The sequence below is a fragment of the Aotus nancymaae genome, unplaced genomic scaffold (genome assembly GCF_030222135.1).
Source record: "Aotus nancymaae isolate 86718 unplaced genomic scaffold, 86718_ANA_hifiasm-v0.15.2.pri h1tg000089l, whole genome shotgun sequence".
Lineage (NCBI taxonomy): Eukaryota > Metazoa > Chordata > Mammalia > Primates > Aotidae > Aotus > Aotus nancymaae.
This window is the reverse complement of record NW_026988504.1, coordinates 13,798,160-13,817,328: the sequence shown is the minus strand read 5'-3', so window position 1 is coordinate 13,817,328 and position 19,169 is coordinate 13,798,160. Positions and strand designations below refer to the sequence as shown.

General features: G+C 33.8%; 1 protein-coding gene across 4 annotated transcripts in view; it reads right to left on the bottom strand.

Annotated features, from left to right (window-relative positions):
• ABCA6 (ATP binding cassette subfamily A member 6) overlaps positions 1-19,169 on the bottom strand; it is a 64,187-nt gene extending 45,018 nt beyond the window's left edge. For 2 of the 4 annotated variants that reach the window (XM_012453821.3, XM_064369566.1), the window contains exons 1-10: positions 17,383-17,602; positions 16,248-16,388; positions 14,758-14,962; positions 13,554-13,715; positions 12,118-12,221; positions 11,160-11,386; positions 6,852-6,993; positions 5,863-6,048; positions 2,122-2,269; positions 450-618 (exon numbers count right to left, since the gene is read on the bottom strand). In XM_012453821.3, the coding sequence (XP_012309244.2) occupies positions 450-618; positions 2,122-2,269; positions 5,863-6,048; positions 6,852-6,993; positions 11,160-11,386; positions 12,118-12,221; positions 13,554-13,715; positions 14,758-14,962; positions 16,248-16,343 (1,439 nt within the window). In that variant the 5' untranslated portion in view covers positions 16,344-16,388; positions 17,383-17,602. Of the gene's footprint in view, positions 1-449; positions 619-2,121; positions 2,270-5,862; positions 6,049-6,851; positions 6,994-11,159; positions 11,387-12,117; positions 12,222-13,553; positions 13,716-14,757; positions 14,963-16,247; positions 16,389-17,382; positions 17,603-18,928 lie in introns of those variants that run through there. The other 2 variants (XM_012453823.3, XM_012453822.3) reach the window with 2 other exon arrangements.

The window sequence follows — 19,169 nt, the reverse complement described above, 5'->3', positions numbered from 1 at the left end:
TTCATAGAAGACACTGAGACTCATAAGATTTCGTTTTTCCAAGATTACACATCAAATAAGAGACAAGAGTATTAGGATCTAAGAATTTCTGATTCAGAATTTCTTACTTCTTCCAACTTACCATATAAGCCAGATGAAACTAGGGAGAGAGGGGTTCACAGAATGAAAGGAGCAAGTATAAAAGAGAGGTGGGGACAAGAGAAAGAAGAAGAAAGAGGGGCAAGATGAAGTGTGGCTGGATAATATAATATGGAACTGATAATCAAGGAGAATTTTCCTTTCAAGTAACAAAAAATTGATGGTCATGGAAATGGAGCAGTTCGAAGTGACACTGACAAAAACAAATGTCTTCTCCTTCAATATTTTGCCTCAAGCTCACCCTGCTGCTCTTGGTTAATAATTCTGTAGCCTTGTGCTCATGTGTTAGTATTAATTATAAGTGTGATTACCTGATGGCTTCTTTTCCTTGAAATTCAGGAGCTACTGGTTCAAAATAATCATCAGAGGGATGCTCCAGTTCTACTTCTTTCTCAATAACCTTATTATCAGTCCTTTGGTGTTGGAAATGAGATGAGGAATTCAAGAAAAATAATGGCGAATAATGGCGCTCATCTCCATCTAATTAACCAAGAAGCAACAAAATATGAGAACAGTAATAGCAAAACAATGAGCAAAGATGCCTTGCTCACAACAATGCAGAATGTCTTGAACTTTTAAGCATCATAGAGAAATTTTTTCTTCTAAAATCCTATTTATTATTAAGAAGACAACTTGATGATGACATAAACAATGAGAATTCAAAGGAAATAACATATTACAAAAGTTAGACAATATAATAGAGCTTTCAACAAAGTATAAATAAAATGTTTGAATAAAATGTGATCTAAAAGAAAAAAAGAAAGTCAATAGGAAAATGAGGTTCAAATAAAATATCACGTGTATGACCAGCTGAGCTGGGTTCCAGCTTTTCCCTGATCAAGACCTTAGCACAGATCTTAGAGCCTCTGTCATCTACATCTGTAGAAACGGACACCCATCAAGGAAACCAACATATGTCCTTTTTTTTCCAGTCCTAACAATAGGTTGCAGTAGCCTTGATGATAGGCTTATGAAAAACAGATTTGCATCACCCAATAAACATATTTATTAAAAATTTTTAAAAATGTGATCTAAAAGGAATTTAGGAGATGGAATGAAACCAAATATTTGGGAAAACACGAAGCCTCAATATGGTGCATAAAAATAACTGTAGACATGTTTGTGAACTTAAGTAATTTGACCACAGCAATATAATTGAATATAATATTGAAATCTATATATTCCTGCTTAGGCATGACTACATGGAGAAAATGTATTTGTTTAGAATAAATGTATAGTGATATTTTAAATATATTTTTCCAGTTTAAAAAATGAAGTTGAATTTATTATCAAGGGCCTTCACGTATCAACCAGAAGTCACAGGAAGACAGGAATATGTACCAGTAAATACATAGAAAACCTACAAGACAACCTTAAATATAGTCAAAGTGGAAGGTACATATAAAATAAGAGGATAAACAGGAAAATTGTGCCAAGAAAAAAGCTTTCTGATTCTAGTATGTGTGAAAAAATTCTGGTTTAGGTGAAACTTTTTGTTGTTTGCAAGGTAATCCAACTGGGAAATTAATATACTTCTGTAAATATAAACAGTATATAAAACATTTTGAGAATAATGCTGAACAAATATTCACTAGGAAGCACTTCCATAGTATAATGGCCTTCTGCCATGCTAACCATCATAAGAATTAATTTATTTTATCTTGTTCTGACACAAATCCTAAAATGACCCTTTCAAAACGCTTTCAGGGATACATGAAAACCTAATATTACTTAATTATTGCATAATTACAAGATATATTATAATTATTGTTGTCACATAAATATAATATATTGTTATAGTAAAGTCATAAGAATAATTGTTTTTACATAAAAATGTCATCAGACCATTAAAATTATGAAGTAGAAATAAATAATTAGTTTGAAATGGGAAATATTCATTTAAAAAGTCTATATAATCTTAAAAATATATGTTTAATGTAATTAATAACTGTAGCGGTCAGAGAAAAACTCACTATTACTTACAGGGTAAAATTTTGTCAAAGTATAATGTCAATAGCAAGTAGATGAGACCATCCAAAAGCAATATGGAAAAAGTTGCTATCATTGTATATGAGTCTCCTGAAGAGTCAGGAAAACTTAGATCATTCAAGTTATAATCCAGTTTGATCACCTAAGATTCAAAAATAATAATAAATGTTTAAATTAAATAAGTAAATAATTTGACAAAGTAGCAAAAAGTATTAATTTATTAGCTAGCTTTTTCAAGAGGCACTTAGTAGTTACTACTTAAATACATAAATAAGTAAATAAAGGTACTGATCAAAATATTTCTATTTTATAGTGAAAAAAACTAGAAGGAAACATTTATTTAATAAATACAATGTTCTAAGTATAAGAATTTAAATTATAATTCATTTGTTTTTATAAAAATCATTGCAATAACACAAATATCTATTCTGGGCAACAAAGGAAATACAAAGTTTGGAAAGAATATGAGAAATTCTTGGAAGCCTCTAATTAGATAAAAAGAGAACTTACCTCTTTTTCTAGTTATTATTTCAAATAAAAGTTTGTATTTAGAATTTTGCCATATAATAACAATGATTATGTTCTAGGCACTGTTCTACATGTTTTGTATATTATCCCATTCAATCTTGCTCAAAACCCTATCAGATAAGCAATAAGGCATATAAAAATAATGAGCTTTTAATCTTCATTTCACTTATGATGAAACTAAGGCACAGCGAAGTCGAGTAACCAAAAGTGGCTAAGTGAAATTAGAACAGAGAAAGTCTTACTCCTAAGTCCATTTCCTTACCCTGCACACTATATACCCTCTCAGTCTATGTTAAAACGTTAACATTTTCACGATAAAGTTGAATTTATTCTAGGAATCCCAAATTGGGTCAATATTTGAAAATCTATCAATGTAATTCAACATAAAACAGACAAAATAGGAAAATAATGTGATCCATATAATAGACACAGAAAAACCGTTTGGTAAAATTCAGTATCTATTCATAATAAAGAAAGTATCTTCACAAACTAAGAAGATGAATATTCCTTAATTTGGTGAATTACATGTACTGAGATTAACAATAAGTGTCATGCTTAATGTTACAATGTCAAAAGCTTTTATTTTGCCTGCATTTCTATTCTTTACTTTAATAGAGGTCTGGGCCTGTGCAGGAAAGTAGGAAAAAGAAATAAAAAGCATAAGGATTGTGATGGGAAAAATATAAGCCATCATTATCTGCAGATGACACGATTATACATAATCCCAGCATAAAACTCAGAAAAATATTGGGTTTAATGAGAGAATATAACAAGTATGCTGGCTATAATGCCAATGTACAGAAATTAGTTTCATCTCTCTACATTAACAAAAAATATTTAAAAAGAAGAATTTAGACATAGATGCTATTTATAATAGCATGAAAAATATCAAAAGCATTGGAACAAATCTAATAAAAATGAGTGAGACCTTTACAAGGAAAACTAAAACAGGCCAGGTACATTCATTATACCTGTAATCCCAGCACTTTGGTAGGCTGAGTTGGGAGGATCGTTTTTTTGAACCCAGGAGGTTGAGACTAGCCTAAGCAACACAGTGAGACCAACTCTCTACAAAAATTAAAAATTAGTCAGGTGTGGTGGTGTGTGCCTATAGTCCTAGTTACTTGTGAGGCTGAGAAGGGAAGATCACTTAAGCCCAGGAAGCCGATGCTGCAGTGAGCTGTGTTTGCACACTCCAGCTGGGGTGACAGAGAAAGACTTTGTCTCAAAATAAAAATAAAAATAAAATAATTATTAAAGAAAATTGAAGATCACTTAAATGAATGCAAAGATATATTATGTTCATGCTGAAGAAAAGATGACAATTTTCTTCAAATTGATTAAAATATTCAACTGCATCACATTCTTAATACCTTTGTACAGGCATATATGTGTGTGATTATGTAACTTGATAAGCTAATTCTAAAATTTACATCATTGCAAAGAAATTAGACTAGACAAAACTCTCTTGAAAAGGAGATTAAATAGGTAAAATTGCTACTGCAAGATATCAAGACATATGATAAAGCAAAACAATTAGGACAGTGTGGCCACAGTGCAAGGACAGGCATTTTGGCCAATACATGATTGATTGAGTTACGATAAAAGAAAGATTGCAATTCATTCAAGGGGAAGATAGTCTATTTGATAAATTGAGCTGGAGAAATTGGATATTTGTGTAGCAAAATTATATTGCCTCTGCCTATACACATACAAAAGTTATATTGATATGGATTTTATATCTTAATGTAAAAGCTAAACCAGTCAATACTCTAGAAAAACAGCCAGAAAATATCTTTGTAAACTTGATGTAGGCAATGATTCCTTAAACTGAGTTTTTTGAAAAGAAAAAACTGATTTTTTTCTCTAGAGAAAAGAGAAACTTGAAAAATTGGACCTTATAAAAATTATTTATCTCTGTTCATCACAGGTACCATTAAGAGAGGAAAAAAGCTAGCAAATAAATAACGAAAAAATGTCGAATGTTCAGCATGTGTAAGGAATTCTTACAAAGCAATAACAGGAAGATAGAAAACTCAGAGGAAAAACGGGCCAAAGACCTGGATAGGTAATTTACAAAAAAAGAAAATTCATAATCCACTAAGCATATACAAAGGTATTCAGCTTCATCAATAGTCGGGGAAACACAACTTAATGATAAAGGATATATTATTGCCTAACTATCAGAATGACTGAAATTTGAGAGACTGGCAATACCAAATCCTGGTGAAGCATTGGAAAAACTGGAATTCTGAAACACTGTAGGTGTAAAACTAAATTGATGCAACCACTTTGGAAAAATATTTGGTGGTAGCTACGAAGATTAATATTTGTATATTCAACCACACTATTCTGTTGTTACATTAACATAATGAACAGAATGGAATGTCCATATTCAGTAGAAAATGTGTACTCAAATATTTGTGGCAGTTTTATTAGATATAGTCAAAAACTAAATATTATCATCATCTATCAATAAGAAAATTGATAGTATGCTAATGCTAATAACACAATGCTAATAACACCACACTACAGTGACACAAAAACTATGCTGCCACCTAAAAACATCATGTTGAGTGCAGAAAAGAGAGATTTTCAAAAATAAACTTTGTGCAACATCACTTTTATGGAGTTTAAAACATGCAAAACCAAAACTTCTATTTAAAAACACATACTTAGGTGGTAATGAAAAGCAAAGAAGTGAATATCATAGAATTTTTACCTTTAGGAAGAAGGAGTGTTCTGAGGGGTTTGTGACTGGTGGCAACATTCTATTTCATGGATATTTTGATTTACTTTATAATTATCTGTTAAACTATACTTGTGTTTGGAAAGTTCTTCATATTCACAGGTCACACAATAAAATATTTTAAAAGTAGGTTTATGTAACAATTTTTAATAAACTAGCAGATTTTTTATTATGTTAAATGAATAGCAATAAAAGTAAATATTTGTATATCGGGGAAAAAACCTGGAAGAAAATACTTCAAAATGAAAATACATCTGAGAGGTGAAATCTGGAGGATTTTTTAAAAATTTAAGTTTCTTTGTGAGATGACAATTTTTCTACAATGTAATAGTAACATTTTAAAGTTTAACTTTAGAAAAATTGCTTAGAATAGAAGCTCTTAGTTTGAGTAGTGCTGATCCTGGAGGGTATAAAGTATCTAATTCTTTTGAAATTTCAGTAATAAACCAATTAACTACCTGAGTCATTCCAGCAGTAAAGGCAAAAGGGCTACAAATACTCAAAATCCACTCCAGAGATGAAGGAAGTTGTTCATACAATACAGTGAACCCCATACATCCCCAACAGAGGTTAAGGAGAAACACAACCAAATTGGTGAGGACAGCTTTCTTCAACAACACACTCATCAGGAACACCAAAGCTACCTGCAAGAGAGAAAAGACATTCAGCTGTTATATATGTATTTAGCTCACTGAGAATCATTGGCAGCCTAATCAAATAATGATTTTTATATCATAACATAAATATTTATCAGTGAGAAAATGGTGAAAATATTATGGTAGAATGAGTCTGTTCTTTCCTCAACCTCTTTTTAAAGAGGATCCTTATTCGTTCTACTCAAATGCTGGGCTTTTGTTGTTGAGGAAAGGGTGGGGAAAAAGCTGGAATAAGAGCCGAGGATGGAGTAGAAATGCAGACTTGGAGCTAAATTAATGTAATGAAGCTAAATTAATGTAAGAGGAGGCCTCTACACACTCTGTAGAAAACATCCTGGAGGGTGGAAATTAGAAGCCCTTATTCAGAGAAGGGAGAGGGGAGTGAAATGAGGAGTATGAAACAGAATATTAGAGGGAGAAGAGATATTGTGATCAGCAACCATGTGATGGGCACCCTTATGGGAAAAAAAATGGGTCCACCCCTCAAAAATAACCTCAATAATCATACAGAAAAGCCTTTGATATTTTTAGAGTCAGCATCATTTTTTTCTTTTTGATATGTAATTTCATTAGTTCAGACCCTTATGCAAAAACAGGTCAAATTTTATTTGGATTACATAATTTTTTCACTCCATAGAAACTATCTCAAGTACATGCAAGGGCATACACACTTTTGCATACACATGACGAACATAAAAGTAGTGATTGTAGTAACCTATTAGGGCATTAATATTAGCTACATATAGCTAAGATCTAAAGCAGAGAAAGTGGTAATAAATGTATGAACTTACCAAAGATAAGCCATATAAGAAAAACAGTATAAATATGACCATGAAGCCAGTCATGATTACAATTTGGGTGAGTGTTATGATCATTGTAATGAATATGGAAATAATAAAGATGAAGCCAGCATAGATTAAACCCCAGGATAACCTAAATAAAAACAAAAAGTTATGCAAATTATGTTAACTTATTTACAAAATATTTAATATATACAAAAGCATCTAAAGAACAATGTAACGACTACGCTTGCACCTTCAATTAATAACTCTACTGTTAATCTGACAGCAGAAGTTCATTGCATACATTTTTTCAATGGCAATTCTCCTTCATAATTGCCATTCATTTTCATTACCTTAACCACAAATGCACACAGAGGTGATAGATACTGAACACTGGTAAAGGTACCAACCAATAAAAAAGGGTGCCAAGGCCAGGCATGATGGCTCATGTCTTTAATCCTAGCACTTTAGAAAGCCGAGGCGGGTGGATCATTTGAGGCCAGGAGTTCCAGACCAGCCTCACCAACATGGTAAAACCCATCTCTACTAAAAATACAAAAAAAAGTTAGCAGGGCGTGGTGGTGCATGCTTGTAGTCCTAGCTACTCAGGAGGCTGAGGCAGGAGAATCACTTGAACTTGAGAGGCAGAAGCTGCAGTAAGCCGAGATAGTGCTATGGCACTCCAGCCTGGGCAACAGAGCAAGACTCTATCTCAAAAAAAAAGGATGCCAAAATCAATTAAATGACTATTAGCACAGCTGGGTCCTTGTGCCTTGTTGGTAATTATGCATTAGGCAACAGCTCTGTGTGCATGTATTGTATAAATAGTATGACTATTGTATTAAACAGTACCGAAAATATCATATGTATGTATTCTTCTGCACATTGTCTTTATCAATCAACATTAACAATATTATACACCGCTGTATAATATTTCATTATTAGAATATGACCCAAAATTCTGCTGCCTGTGGAAATTTAGGTTGTTTCCATTTTTTTTCTATTACAATGCCAAGAACATTCTCATACTTGTCTTTTTTGAGAAAAATGTACAAGAGTGTTTCTAAGCATTTTGTATCTTCAGTTTTGTTAGATATTGCGATACCGTTCTAATTGTAGAATTGGAAGCAACTTAAACCTCTGATCAATCAAGTAACTCTATGAATACTGTGGCAGTTAATAATCTGACTATTCATGAGGATCCCAGCAGGTAGCACCTCCAGTCTCTTTCGTAGCGGAAAATCGAAATTTCACAATTCTACTAAGCCCATTCTATTCTCTCTATTCCTAGTCATGATTTCTTCACTTAAACTTGTATAAAGTAGCTTCACCTTTAAATATTTGCACTATTTTGCTTTCAATGGGCTAGAGTTGATATTTTTATGAAGTGGTTATTAAGAAAGAGTATTCAATCTTAGATCTAACAAGACTGTAGTGTGATTTAGCCTGTGTCTCATTTTAAAAATAAGGAAACTGCAATCCCTATTATTAGTTAAGGGGTTAAACCCAAGGTCACAAAATAAATTTGTCACAAAGTTCATGAAGTTGCAGGCCTTATCTCTGTCCAGAGAGCTTTCCTCTACTTGTCATTGACTAATTAAATGAGAATTCAAAAGCTGAAGCATATAGCACAACTATTAAAACCAGGACCTTGTGCCAATATGTCCCAGTAAAACATGTTTACACTGAATTTACTGCTTATTTGACTTCTTTTTAAATTTCATGCCATTACAATGTTTAAGCCTGTGTTAGAAACATCAGCATTTTTAAAAAGCATATCACATTCTGCAGAACCCACTTCCTCAATTCAGGAGGGAACTACTTTAGGTAGGAATTGAAAAACCACAGGATATGAAAATTACAAATGAAAGAAATTACCTAGAAATTACCACTACTTAGAAAAAGGAACCACTTGCAGGCGTGGAGTTCAAAGACAGATGTTAATAAGTACATAAAAACCATTTTGCTAAAAACAAAGCAATTCAGACATTATGCTTAAAGAATAAATACTGATTACATTTCACATTTATTACATTAGTAAAAAAAATTGTCATAAAGTTTATTTTCACTAGATACCCTGCACTTAGTAGAAACATTTCAGAATCTTTTTTCTTTTTATTTTTTTATTTTTTATTTTATTTTTTTATTTTTATTTTTTGGAGACGGAGTTTCGTTTTTGTTACCCAGGCTGGAGTGCAATGGCGCGATCTCGGCCCACTGCAACCTCCGCCTCCTGGGTTCAGGCAATTCTCCTGCCTCAGCCTCCTGAGTAGCTGGGATTACAGGCACACGCCACCGTGCCCAGCTAATTTTTTTGTATTTTTAGTAGAGACGGGGTTTCACCATGTTGACCAGGATGGTCTTGATCTCTTGACCTCGTGATCCACCCGCCTCGGCCTCCCAAAGTGCTTTCTTTTTAGTTTAAAGGATGTATATATGAATTTATTTTGCTAAGTATTTAGATTGCATACATGCTAAGAATCAATTATCCTGAGAATGAATTCACACCCAAATGTCCCATACCTTCCTCACTTTAATATAGAGTTGACTCATGCCTCCCTGGTCTCAGGTGACTGCAGGGACACTGTCCCATAGGACATTCCCTGATCAGTAAAGAGGCCCCTTTTACAGGGGTTCCCTCCTACAGACTCCATGGGAGGCTCTAAGTCCATTCTTTGGTACTTCCCAAAGTTCTACTGCAAAAACTTCTCCTTCTCTCTTCTTTATTTGAAGACATAGGTTCCTCTTTTTCTATCTTACAATTTATGCATATTAGAATTAAGATTCTCTCCATTAATAAAATATATTTTTTAGAAAATTAAAAATTTGCTGGACCATAGTTTTATTTCAGGTAACACGTGGCTCACAAGGAATTGTTCAATATGTAATTTATCATTCATTCCAGGTAGTTCCAAAACCATAAAGAGTATTTGCTTGATACAGGGAGTAGACAGAAAAACATCTCCCAGGATTTAATATAACAAATGTTATATTTCTTTTGGGGTAAAATTAGCAGACTTTTTTTTCCTGTTTTACTTTTTCTAGCCAGTATGGATTTTGTCACTGATAGTATTTCAAAATTCTCTGCTTTGGCCTTTTGGAAGCTTGGAGCTTGTATGCTTTGCATTCTTATCTGCTAATCTTACCTACTGATTATTTGCTAGGTCTTTTTTTGTTTTTTGAGATGAAGTCTCGCTTGGTCACCCAGACTGGAGTGCAGTGGCACAATCTCAGCTCACTGCAGCCTCTACCTCCCAGATTCCAGCAATTCTCCTGCCTCAGCCTGCCAGGTAGCCGGGCTTACAGGCATGTGTCACCACACCTGGCTAATTTTTGTATTTTTAGTAAAGACAAGGTTTCACCATGTTGGCCAGGCTGGTCTCAAACTCCTGACCTCAGGTGATCCACCTGCCTCGGCCTCCCAAAGTGCTAGGATTACAGGTGTGAGCCAGCGTAACTGGCCTATTTGTTAGGTCTTTATTTCTACTCCTAATTATTTGTCTTTATTATAATACAAATACCTATATCTACCTACATATATACACATATATATGTGTGTACATATATATGTGTGTGTGTGTATGTACACACACTCAAGTATGTATACATATGTAATGTATGTATATATGTATATATATTACATATATATGTGTACACACTCATTATTTCACTTAAAAGTATATGTGGAGTGGGGGGTAAGACATAAATATCAATATATAAAGCAAATGACCTTACTAAGGCCTTTGTACATGCCAGCCTATGTGTTGTATGTCCTGGGTATATTATGTGGGTTCTCTCATTTAATTCCAACATTATAGTATTTACTTGCTCCAAAAAAATCTATGCCTTGTGGCCAAACCCCTGAACACAAGTCAACTTTTATATAATTATATGCTCTTCAACATGAGAAAGTCTGAAGAAATCAACTGTTAACTGTAAGGAGACAAGGCAAGCAAACAAGCTGCAGTCAGGGAACTTGGGTTGGAGTTTCAGCTCCAGCACTTACCCTCCATCTGACATTGGGCAATTCTCTTACTCTCTTTGAACTTCATTTTCCTTGCTTATAAAATGAATGACAGTTCCTCTATGTCAGGGTTGAGTTGGCTTAAGACATTTATAACACAGAAAACGTGCTCAGCACATTATAAGCACTATTTTGCATGGAAAAATTTAACAGACTAAATACAAATCTCAGAACAAAAGAAAAAGTAGCCAATGCATCAAGTTTAAACCATGATGCTCTGAAACAATAACACTTTTTCATGGCTTCTTAGTTTTCCTGTTTATTAATTTGCACTACTTGACTTAGTCACTCACCAGAATGCTGAATCTTGGAGACCCATCATTTTCATCAAATTCTTACACTTTTTTCTCTCTTTTGTTACATTGAGTGATACAAAATATACAAGTGGGGAGAAACAAAGCAAGGAGAATAAAATAAATATCTCATTGTGAAGGAAATCTTTAGTTATGAAAGGTAATGTCTTCATAGTTATAGCAGTAACTGACATCAACTCCTCCATCACAGGTTGATTGGTTGTGATCTACAGTAGAGTTTAAACAAACATTATTATTATTTAAAGGATAGAAACTGGTGAACTATGAGTAAGCTCTGTATATTTACTAATGTCAGTTCTCTGATTTTTTTTTTTTACTGTACTGTAGTTAGGTAAGTAAAGGCAACTGGATGAAGAGTACATGAACTTCCCTGTGCATTATATTTGCAGCCTCCTGTAACTCTACAACCATTTCGAAACTGGTTTTAAAGTTTTAAAATAGATATGCAATGTGTTCCTTGGTCTGAATATCTGCTTCATTTTATAACCACAGGAAAACCTGATTATATAGCATCGCTATGGTTTGCTCCTAAATTCCTGTTGAAACTTAATTCCCATTGTGATGGTATTAGGAGGCAGGGCCTTTGGGGCAGTGTTTGGGTCATGAGGGTGGAGCCCTCAGGAACGGATTAGTGTCTTATAAAAGACTAAAGGGAAGTAGCTGAGGCAGTTTTTGCTCTCCGTTCTTCCATCACGTGAGGACACTTAGACACTATGAGGAATGGACCTTCACCAGACTTTGAGCCTGCCAACACCTTGATCTTGTACTTCTCAGCCTCCAGAGCTGTGAGAAATAAATTTCTGTCCTTTACGAATTACTCAGCCTGAGCTATATTGTAACGGTACAAACAGACTAAGACGATTATCTTTCATCAAAATCTTGAGGTCTCTGGAAGTAGCTGACATTAATTAGTAGAATTTTTCAATCAAGAACTTACTTCTATAATGGCAGTATTAATAGCTGTTTGTAAAGCCACAAATCCTTCATTCCAGTATTTGGTCAATGTACACCAAAGCTCACCATATCCATCCCAGCAATGAGCTGTAAACACAAAGAAAAGCATAGCCAACATTATGGGATGAGGGCAGTTGGAGAATATGAAACAATATAGAGGAGACTCTACCAGTAGACTTTTTTTTGTTTTGTTTTTGTTTGTTGTCTTCTTCTTTTTTTTTTTTTTTTTTTTTTTTTTTGAGATGGAGTCTCACTCTGTTGCCCAGGCTGGAGTGCAGTGATGTGATCTCAGCTCACTGCAACCTCCACCTCCTGGGTTCAAGCGATTCTCCTACCTCAGCCTCCTGAGTAGCTGGGATTACAGGTACAGGCCACATCACCCAGCTAATTTTTGTACTTTTAGTAGAAACAGAGTTTCACTATGTTGGCCAGGCTGGTCTCGAACTCCTGACCTCAGGTGGTCCGTGCACCTTGGCCTCTCAAAATGCTGGGATTACAGGCATGGGCCACCATACCCAGCCCACAAGGAGACTTTTAACCACATAGAAAAAGGGAGCAAATGAAAGTTTTTAATACAGCAACTTTATTCTTGCAGACCACAGCATGCTTAGAAAGTCTTCGAAAATAAAAACGAGATGAAAGCAAACACTCTGCTCCAGCCATAATGTACTCCTTGTTTCTTGACATTCTCCATAGACTCTCTGCAATCTGTTTTCTGGGCTATATCCAGAGTGCTCCCCTAATCTTGGAAACCAAATTACATTTTGCACTGATTAAAGTGACTTGGTGGCTATTCCTTGCCTAGATTTACAAGATGCCACAGGATGTAGCACTTGAGTGACTTCAGTTTCACTCTCCCATTACATTCCTTTTCATGTTTCTTGTTCAGTTAACTGCTCTTCTTCCAGATTTACGAACAGATGTCCTTTCTCACCTCAGGGCCTTCACAATTACCTTTCTTCTATCTGAAACACAAGGCCTCTACACCTCACACCTGCTATTCATTCTGGTTTCCCTTTAAACATTATTTCCCCAGGTAGGACTTCTCTAAACCCACTATTAGGAACCCCTGATCTAAGCGCCCATGAAACACTTTTTCTTGTACTTGTCATTAATAGTTCAATGTCTTTCTTTGCTGCTAAACTGGAATCTCACCTGAAGCTGGGTCAGTCTTGGTTACTCATGTGTCCTTTGACATATGCATCTACGTGCTCAACACATATATGTTGGATGACTCTACAATTTTTGCAGTCATCCTGTAGTAAGAACATACGATTGACCTTGAAATAAGTTCAGCAATGAAATGGCTTTCTCTATTTTTTCATGTGTCATTGAAAGCATCTCTGTTGCCCACTCTCATCTGTTCTTTATGTTGAAAACATGAAAAATGCCATAATGATATTTGATATGGAAAGTCACCTGAGAAATCTTCTTCTTTCCAAAGTGGAATGCTATATCCCTGAAAAACTCTTAACTTATAAGAGAAAGTTTCATTAAAGATGATTCCCATAGCAAATGGTAAATTTTCCAGAAGTATTTCTTCCATGAATGTTTTATTTGGTGCCCCAATGATATTGCTTCCTGTGAATTACAAGGTAAAAATAGACATAGAAAATTGTAACAGAGTTTTACCAAAAAGAATGTGATATTGAACTGTTTCCCTGTATAATTTAATTAGACTTAAATTAAAATCATTTTCCATTTAAATCAAACTTGAACCCAAATGCTAGGGGGGAAATTTTCTTTTAATGGTTTAGATTCTACAATCAGAAGACATGCATGAGAAGTACATGTTTTCTTTTCATAATGACAAGCATCAGGACAAGTTTTAGGTACATAAAAAAACGTGCCAGATTAAATATGCATAAGAGAATCAGAGTACAAAAACAAGTAATTGCTGTAGTTACTATACAGTCATGGATTCCTTATTTCAGACTTACTGAAGCAAAGACAATTTACGTGACCTTTGCCTTATGTAGAAAACAATAGTTTAAAAAAGTGACTCTACTTTTAATAGCCAGGAATTTCACTTGTCAGGAATGGAGGATTAAAGAGTAAATAGTCAAATTGCATCCAATTTGCCCATTAATGAAATATGCATTTTGCTTATTTTGGTTACGTAATTATCTCATTTAGAATAAAGACCTTTAAAGATGTTTACTGATTGTACTATATTCAGAACAGAATAATCATCAGATTATTCATTTTTACTTTTCAAAGTTATGAAATTATTGTTCAATAACCATGACCTATTGTATTTATTTACATGTTTTTTCCTGAGATATAAATCTTAATCATTGTATTCCATGTTAAAAACACACACAACTTTCAATGACTACATTCCTTCTAGATACTATCCTGCAGATCTAAAAGTATAAATCTGCATTTAGTTATAGTCCAATAGAGATATGGACCTCCCTAAACTGGACTCCCATCAAGCTGAAAGTATTTCAAAGGCTAATTGTTGTGAGAGAAAGCAAAAACCTAAACAGATTTGTATGCTATTTACATACTTAAATTATTAGTGTAATAAATGACTGTAACTTCAAATTAATGTGTAGACATCTTATCAAAAGTATATAAACATATCAGTAATTCTTTTTTTTGCCATGAGTACACCTACCTTTCAAAAAAGGAGTATGTGCTGTTTTATTCATTATCTGTTGGGTTAAATTAGATATTGGTGTATACACAATCATTAAAGAAGAACTATTAAATTGATCTACCCTTCCCAGATCCTGAGGAGCCATTCCAGGAAACTGGACATTTCTCATGCCACTGGAAAACAGAGCAACATTCAGTCCTAGAAGTATTGAGAGGCCCCATTCCTGTAATGCATTAAAAAAAAGAATAAATTTAGGTTGCATTCACTTAAAGATCTCAGTTAATATCAAATACTGCTGAAAACAAATTCCAGTTGTGCTATACAATTACGTTCTTTCTGCTCTCCATGCCTCAGAGCATGGAGAATCGAATGAAAGATAAATACTGAGACAGTAGCCACATTTATCATTCTCTAATACTAGAACACAACTTATGCATTAAATCACGAACTCCTGCAGAAGCCCTCTTAGAAACTAATGGAGTGAATAAAAAATGACAATCTCTATATGCATGGGCAGTTGACTATAAAATTTATAAGAAGTGGAGTATTCTAGATAGAGTTCATGGTGGCAAATAGCAATGTTTTTGCCAGTTGTTATATATTTGTATTATAAACTAAAGAACATGAAAAGGAACTGGCTGGTGGAGGCTACTACTATTGCTGTTCACCAGTGTCAATCACCTTTCCTTTCCTCCTTGACACCATGCTAGACTACATTTTTAGCCTACTGAAATTAAGTGGAACTAAATGATTTCCTGGCCCACAGGATATGGGCAGAAGTGACACTTCCAGACCTGGTTTGTGAATATACACAACTTTCTATATTCTCACAGTCTTGGTCCCACTGTTTCCTGATCTTCTGACTGGATGCAGTGGATACTCTAGAGGTCTCCAAGGCCCAGTGTGACGGTGGAGGCCCTGGATGTAGCATAGGTCCCTGAATGACTTGTGTGGAGAAGATTTCTTCACCCACCCAACCTACTTTTCTTCCACTAACTTTCATTAGACCATGAGGAGTTAAAAACAAGTATTTGCTATGTTAAGCCACTGAGATTTGGGCTAGTCATCTGTAGTTAGCCCACCTGCTTGATACAAACTATCAGTGTTGTTAGTTGGTCATAATTCTTAAAAACAATCTTTGTGTAGAAAATTCATGTCCTTGAAAATAAATCCACAAAATTAAAATTTCTCCATTTCTTCTGGCAACATTTTTTTTTTACTTCTTGGCTCTAAGTGTATAATGTGATAGTAGCTCTAGCAGTTGCTGTAATTTACCATATAATTAAATGTTCACTTAATCTCTTTTCATATGAGTAATTCTTTTAGTCTTTAATAATTTTATGTTATTCTTCAGAGACTGTTGTGTCTCAATTCAACAAATACAACTAGAGAGAACTGTAAAATCGATAAATCCAGTCTGCTAATTAAAAAAGCGCATAAGAGAATCAATAGGTAATGAGACACTGTAAGAGCGCTAACTGTGGAAAGAGACAAATTTTTGAACCTACCAATAAGCTCTCTCTTTTCATCCTCCATTTCATAAGAAAATTCCTGCACAGAAGTGCTTTAGTTTGCTGATACACACTTCTCTGTTTCATATTCATTTAGCCTATTTATTGAAGGAGAAAGTAATCATGGTGAAACACAACCTAGAAAAAATAAGTATAATAAGAAAAACCTTGATGATACTCTTGAGAAAAATATTTACTACCTTTAAAAAGTATAAACATAAATTTAAAATATTATTTTAATAATTTTTGACTATAAAATTTCAACTCAAATATATTTGCTTTAAGCTTTTTAGGGAAGTGGGTGATAGTGGGAAGACAGAGTGATTATTACCACAATTTTGCAATAACTTGGAATACCAACATGGAAAAGCTGTAATTCAAGTTCAGAACCTATAAGATAATTTCACATTTTTGGCCTTCTATGACAGAATTTTAGGTACATGAATAGAGTAATTAAATTAATTTCATCCTGTTAGGAGCCATTTCTTGTTCTTTACATTTAAATAGAAATCACAGTGCTAATCAAATTAACATCAAGAGTCTGATTACTTAAATTTGTCTGAATAATAAATTACATCCATTAGATACAACCTCAATAAAGCATTTTCTTGTAGTTTTACCTTCAGATTGAATCAACTTTTATCAAAAGCGTTAGGTTGTAAATCATAAACCAGGCTCAAACTACTTGAAACTTGATCTGAGATACAGGAAAAATAAAGCAATTTTTCTTACTCTTCTGAATTCAGAAGTCTCTGAATAACTCAGGAAACCACAAAATTAGTTTAAAAATAAGCAAAAAGAATCACATGGGAAAGTAATTTTGCCCAAAGTTTTGCAAATAAAGAAACATAAACAATTTGTTTTAGTTTCTGTAACCTCAAAATGAAATTCTTTCATATTTTCACATCAAAATATTCAGATAATTCTCCCTCAGCTAGCACAGAAGCAATTTTTTTTCCATTTTTCTATGTTACAATCTACACAAAAAATGGTTGAAAAAAAACAGAAAAATTTAGTCTTAGGTCTTTAACATAAAACACATAAGAATTGGGAAACATCTGAAAAATAGATTGATTTTAGCAGTGTCCACCCACATATTTGGCACAGTACAACAAAATAGAGCTTTACTTACTGTCAGGAAAATAATAAAAAGCACTCTAGAAACACTGTGAAAACCCAGTTCTCTTTTGTCTAGGTTACGATTACAACTTCTTTATTGCTGCTTCTTCATTTATTCTTTAAATGGGTGCCTACTCCAGCAGCTCTTACACAGGCTGGTTTCTGGAAAGGGGTGTAGCCAGACCAAGCTGCACATGATGAACTCTTTTTTTCTGTGTCTCTTTCTCCCTAAGCCAATTATTCTGCAAGGAAATGACTGCTCCGTGGTTGGTTGGGACTAAAACAAATTCTGTGTTTGTTCAATTGGCCTTTCAACTACAGGGATAAGGGGGAAAATGGTAAACAAGGAAAATGGAACTAGTTCTTCAAAAATACGAGACCCAGAGGGAGGCAGGAACAGGAAAGAGTAAAGACAATAACTAACCAAACAAAGCAGTTAAATTTGTGTGATAAATCTGTATCTATTTTCTTTTCACTACTGATGAATAAACATAGTTGCCAGTTAGTTGTATATTTAACTAATTCAGACTACATTAGCAGAATATTCTGGAGCTGATTTTTTTTTCCTAATAAAGCTAAGCAATCCATAGTATGCCTTGGAGAAACTCCTATGATAGACAAATGAAGAATTTTTAACAAATTTATTTCTCCCACCCTCATCATAGTGGATGCAGGATTTCATAATATGTAAGAACAAAATAAGTCAGTGTATTGCCAAGGTCTACAAAACATATAAAAATATTCAGATAAATTTTTGTGCATGAAGACTAGAACAAACTGAAACATGCTCAATTCATATAGCATAGTCTGTCTCTCTTTGCTCTGTAAAGAGTTGCAAACTTTTTTTGACCTGCCACAGTAAATGGCAAAACAGGAAACCAAAGTCCATGAATTGGGAAATCTCAAATATTTGACATGGCTCCCAATCCACAGATGTTAATAATCATAAAGCTGAGAAACTTTCTGGAGTAAAGCAGATAATTTAAACAACATCTACTACAGCCACACACACCACACACACACACACACACACACACATATATACATATAAAATTTATACACACACCCCCCCCACACACATATATATACATATAAATATATATATACACACACATATATACATATATATGCATATATGTATATGCGTATATACATATATACACACATATAAAATTTCTCTCCTTGAAAATTACTTCTGTTTTTAAAAATAGTCAACAGTAAAATGCCACTTTTTTTACACTGAAAATTGGCACAAACACAGTTGATAAAAGTGTTCTAAAGTTCTCATGGGCTGTGGGAAGGTAAGTCATAAACACTCTTAACATTTTGTATTAGTAATACAACAAAATTCATAGTTACTTTTAAACCAACTGGAATACAGTTAAGGTTTTAATGAATTTTTGTGTTATCATTGTTTGTTATTGTTTTAGACCCTTTGTACTTTATTTTAGGAATTATTTTCATTCTGCCACTCTTATAATTGTGTTAAAATTCACAGCTATAATATCAATGATAATTATTTAGATTAAATATATATATATATTACTTAAATTTCTTACCATTGTTTCCTGTGTATGCTTTCTCTTCCGTTTTCTTGACCTGTTGTCTTTCATTTATTTTCATTTTGGGGAGGCCATTTTCCTTATGTAATGTGACAATTTCCCCACAAATGGTGACCTAATACACTGAAGTGCCCAGTCTCCAGCTAGAAGGGCATGGAAATGGTGAGTAAAATATACCTCCAAATTGAATTTCAAATATATAGTCAAATTCAAAAAAGGAAGAAAAAAAGATAAAGAA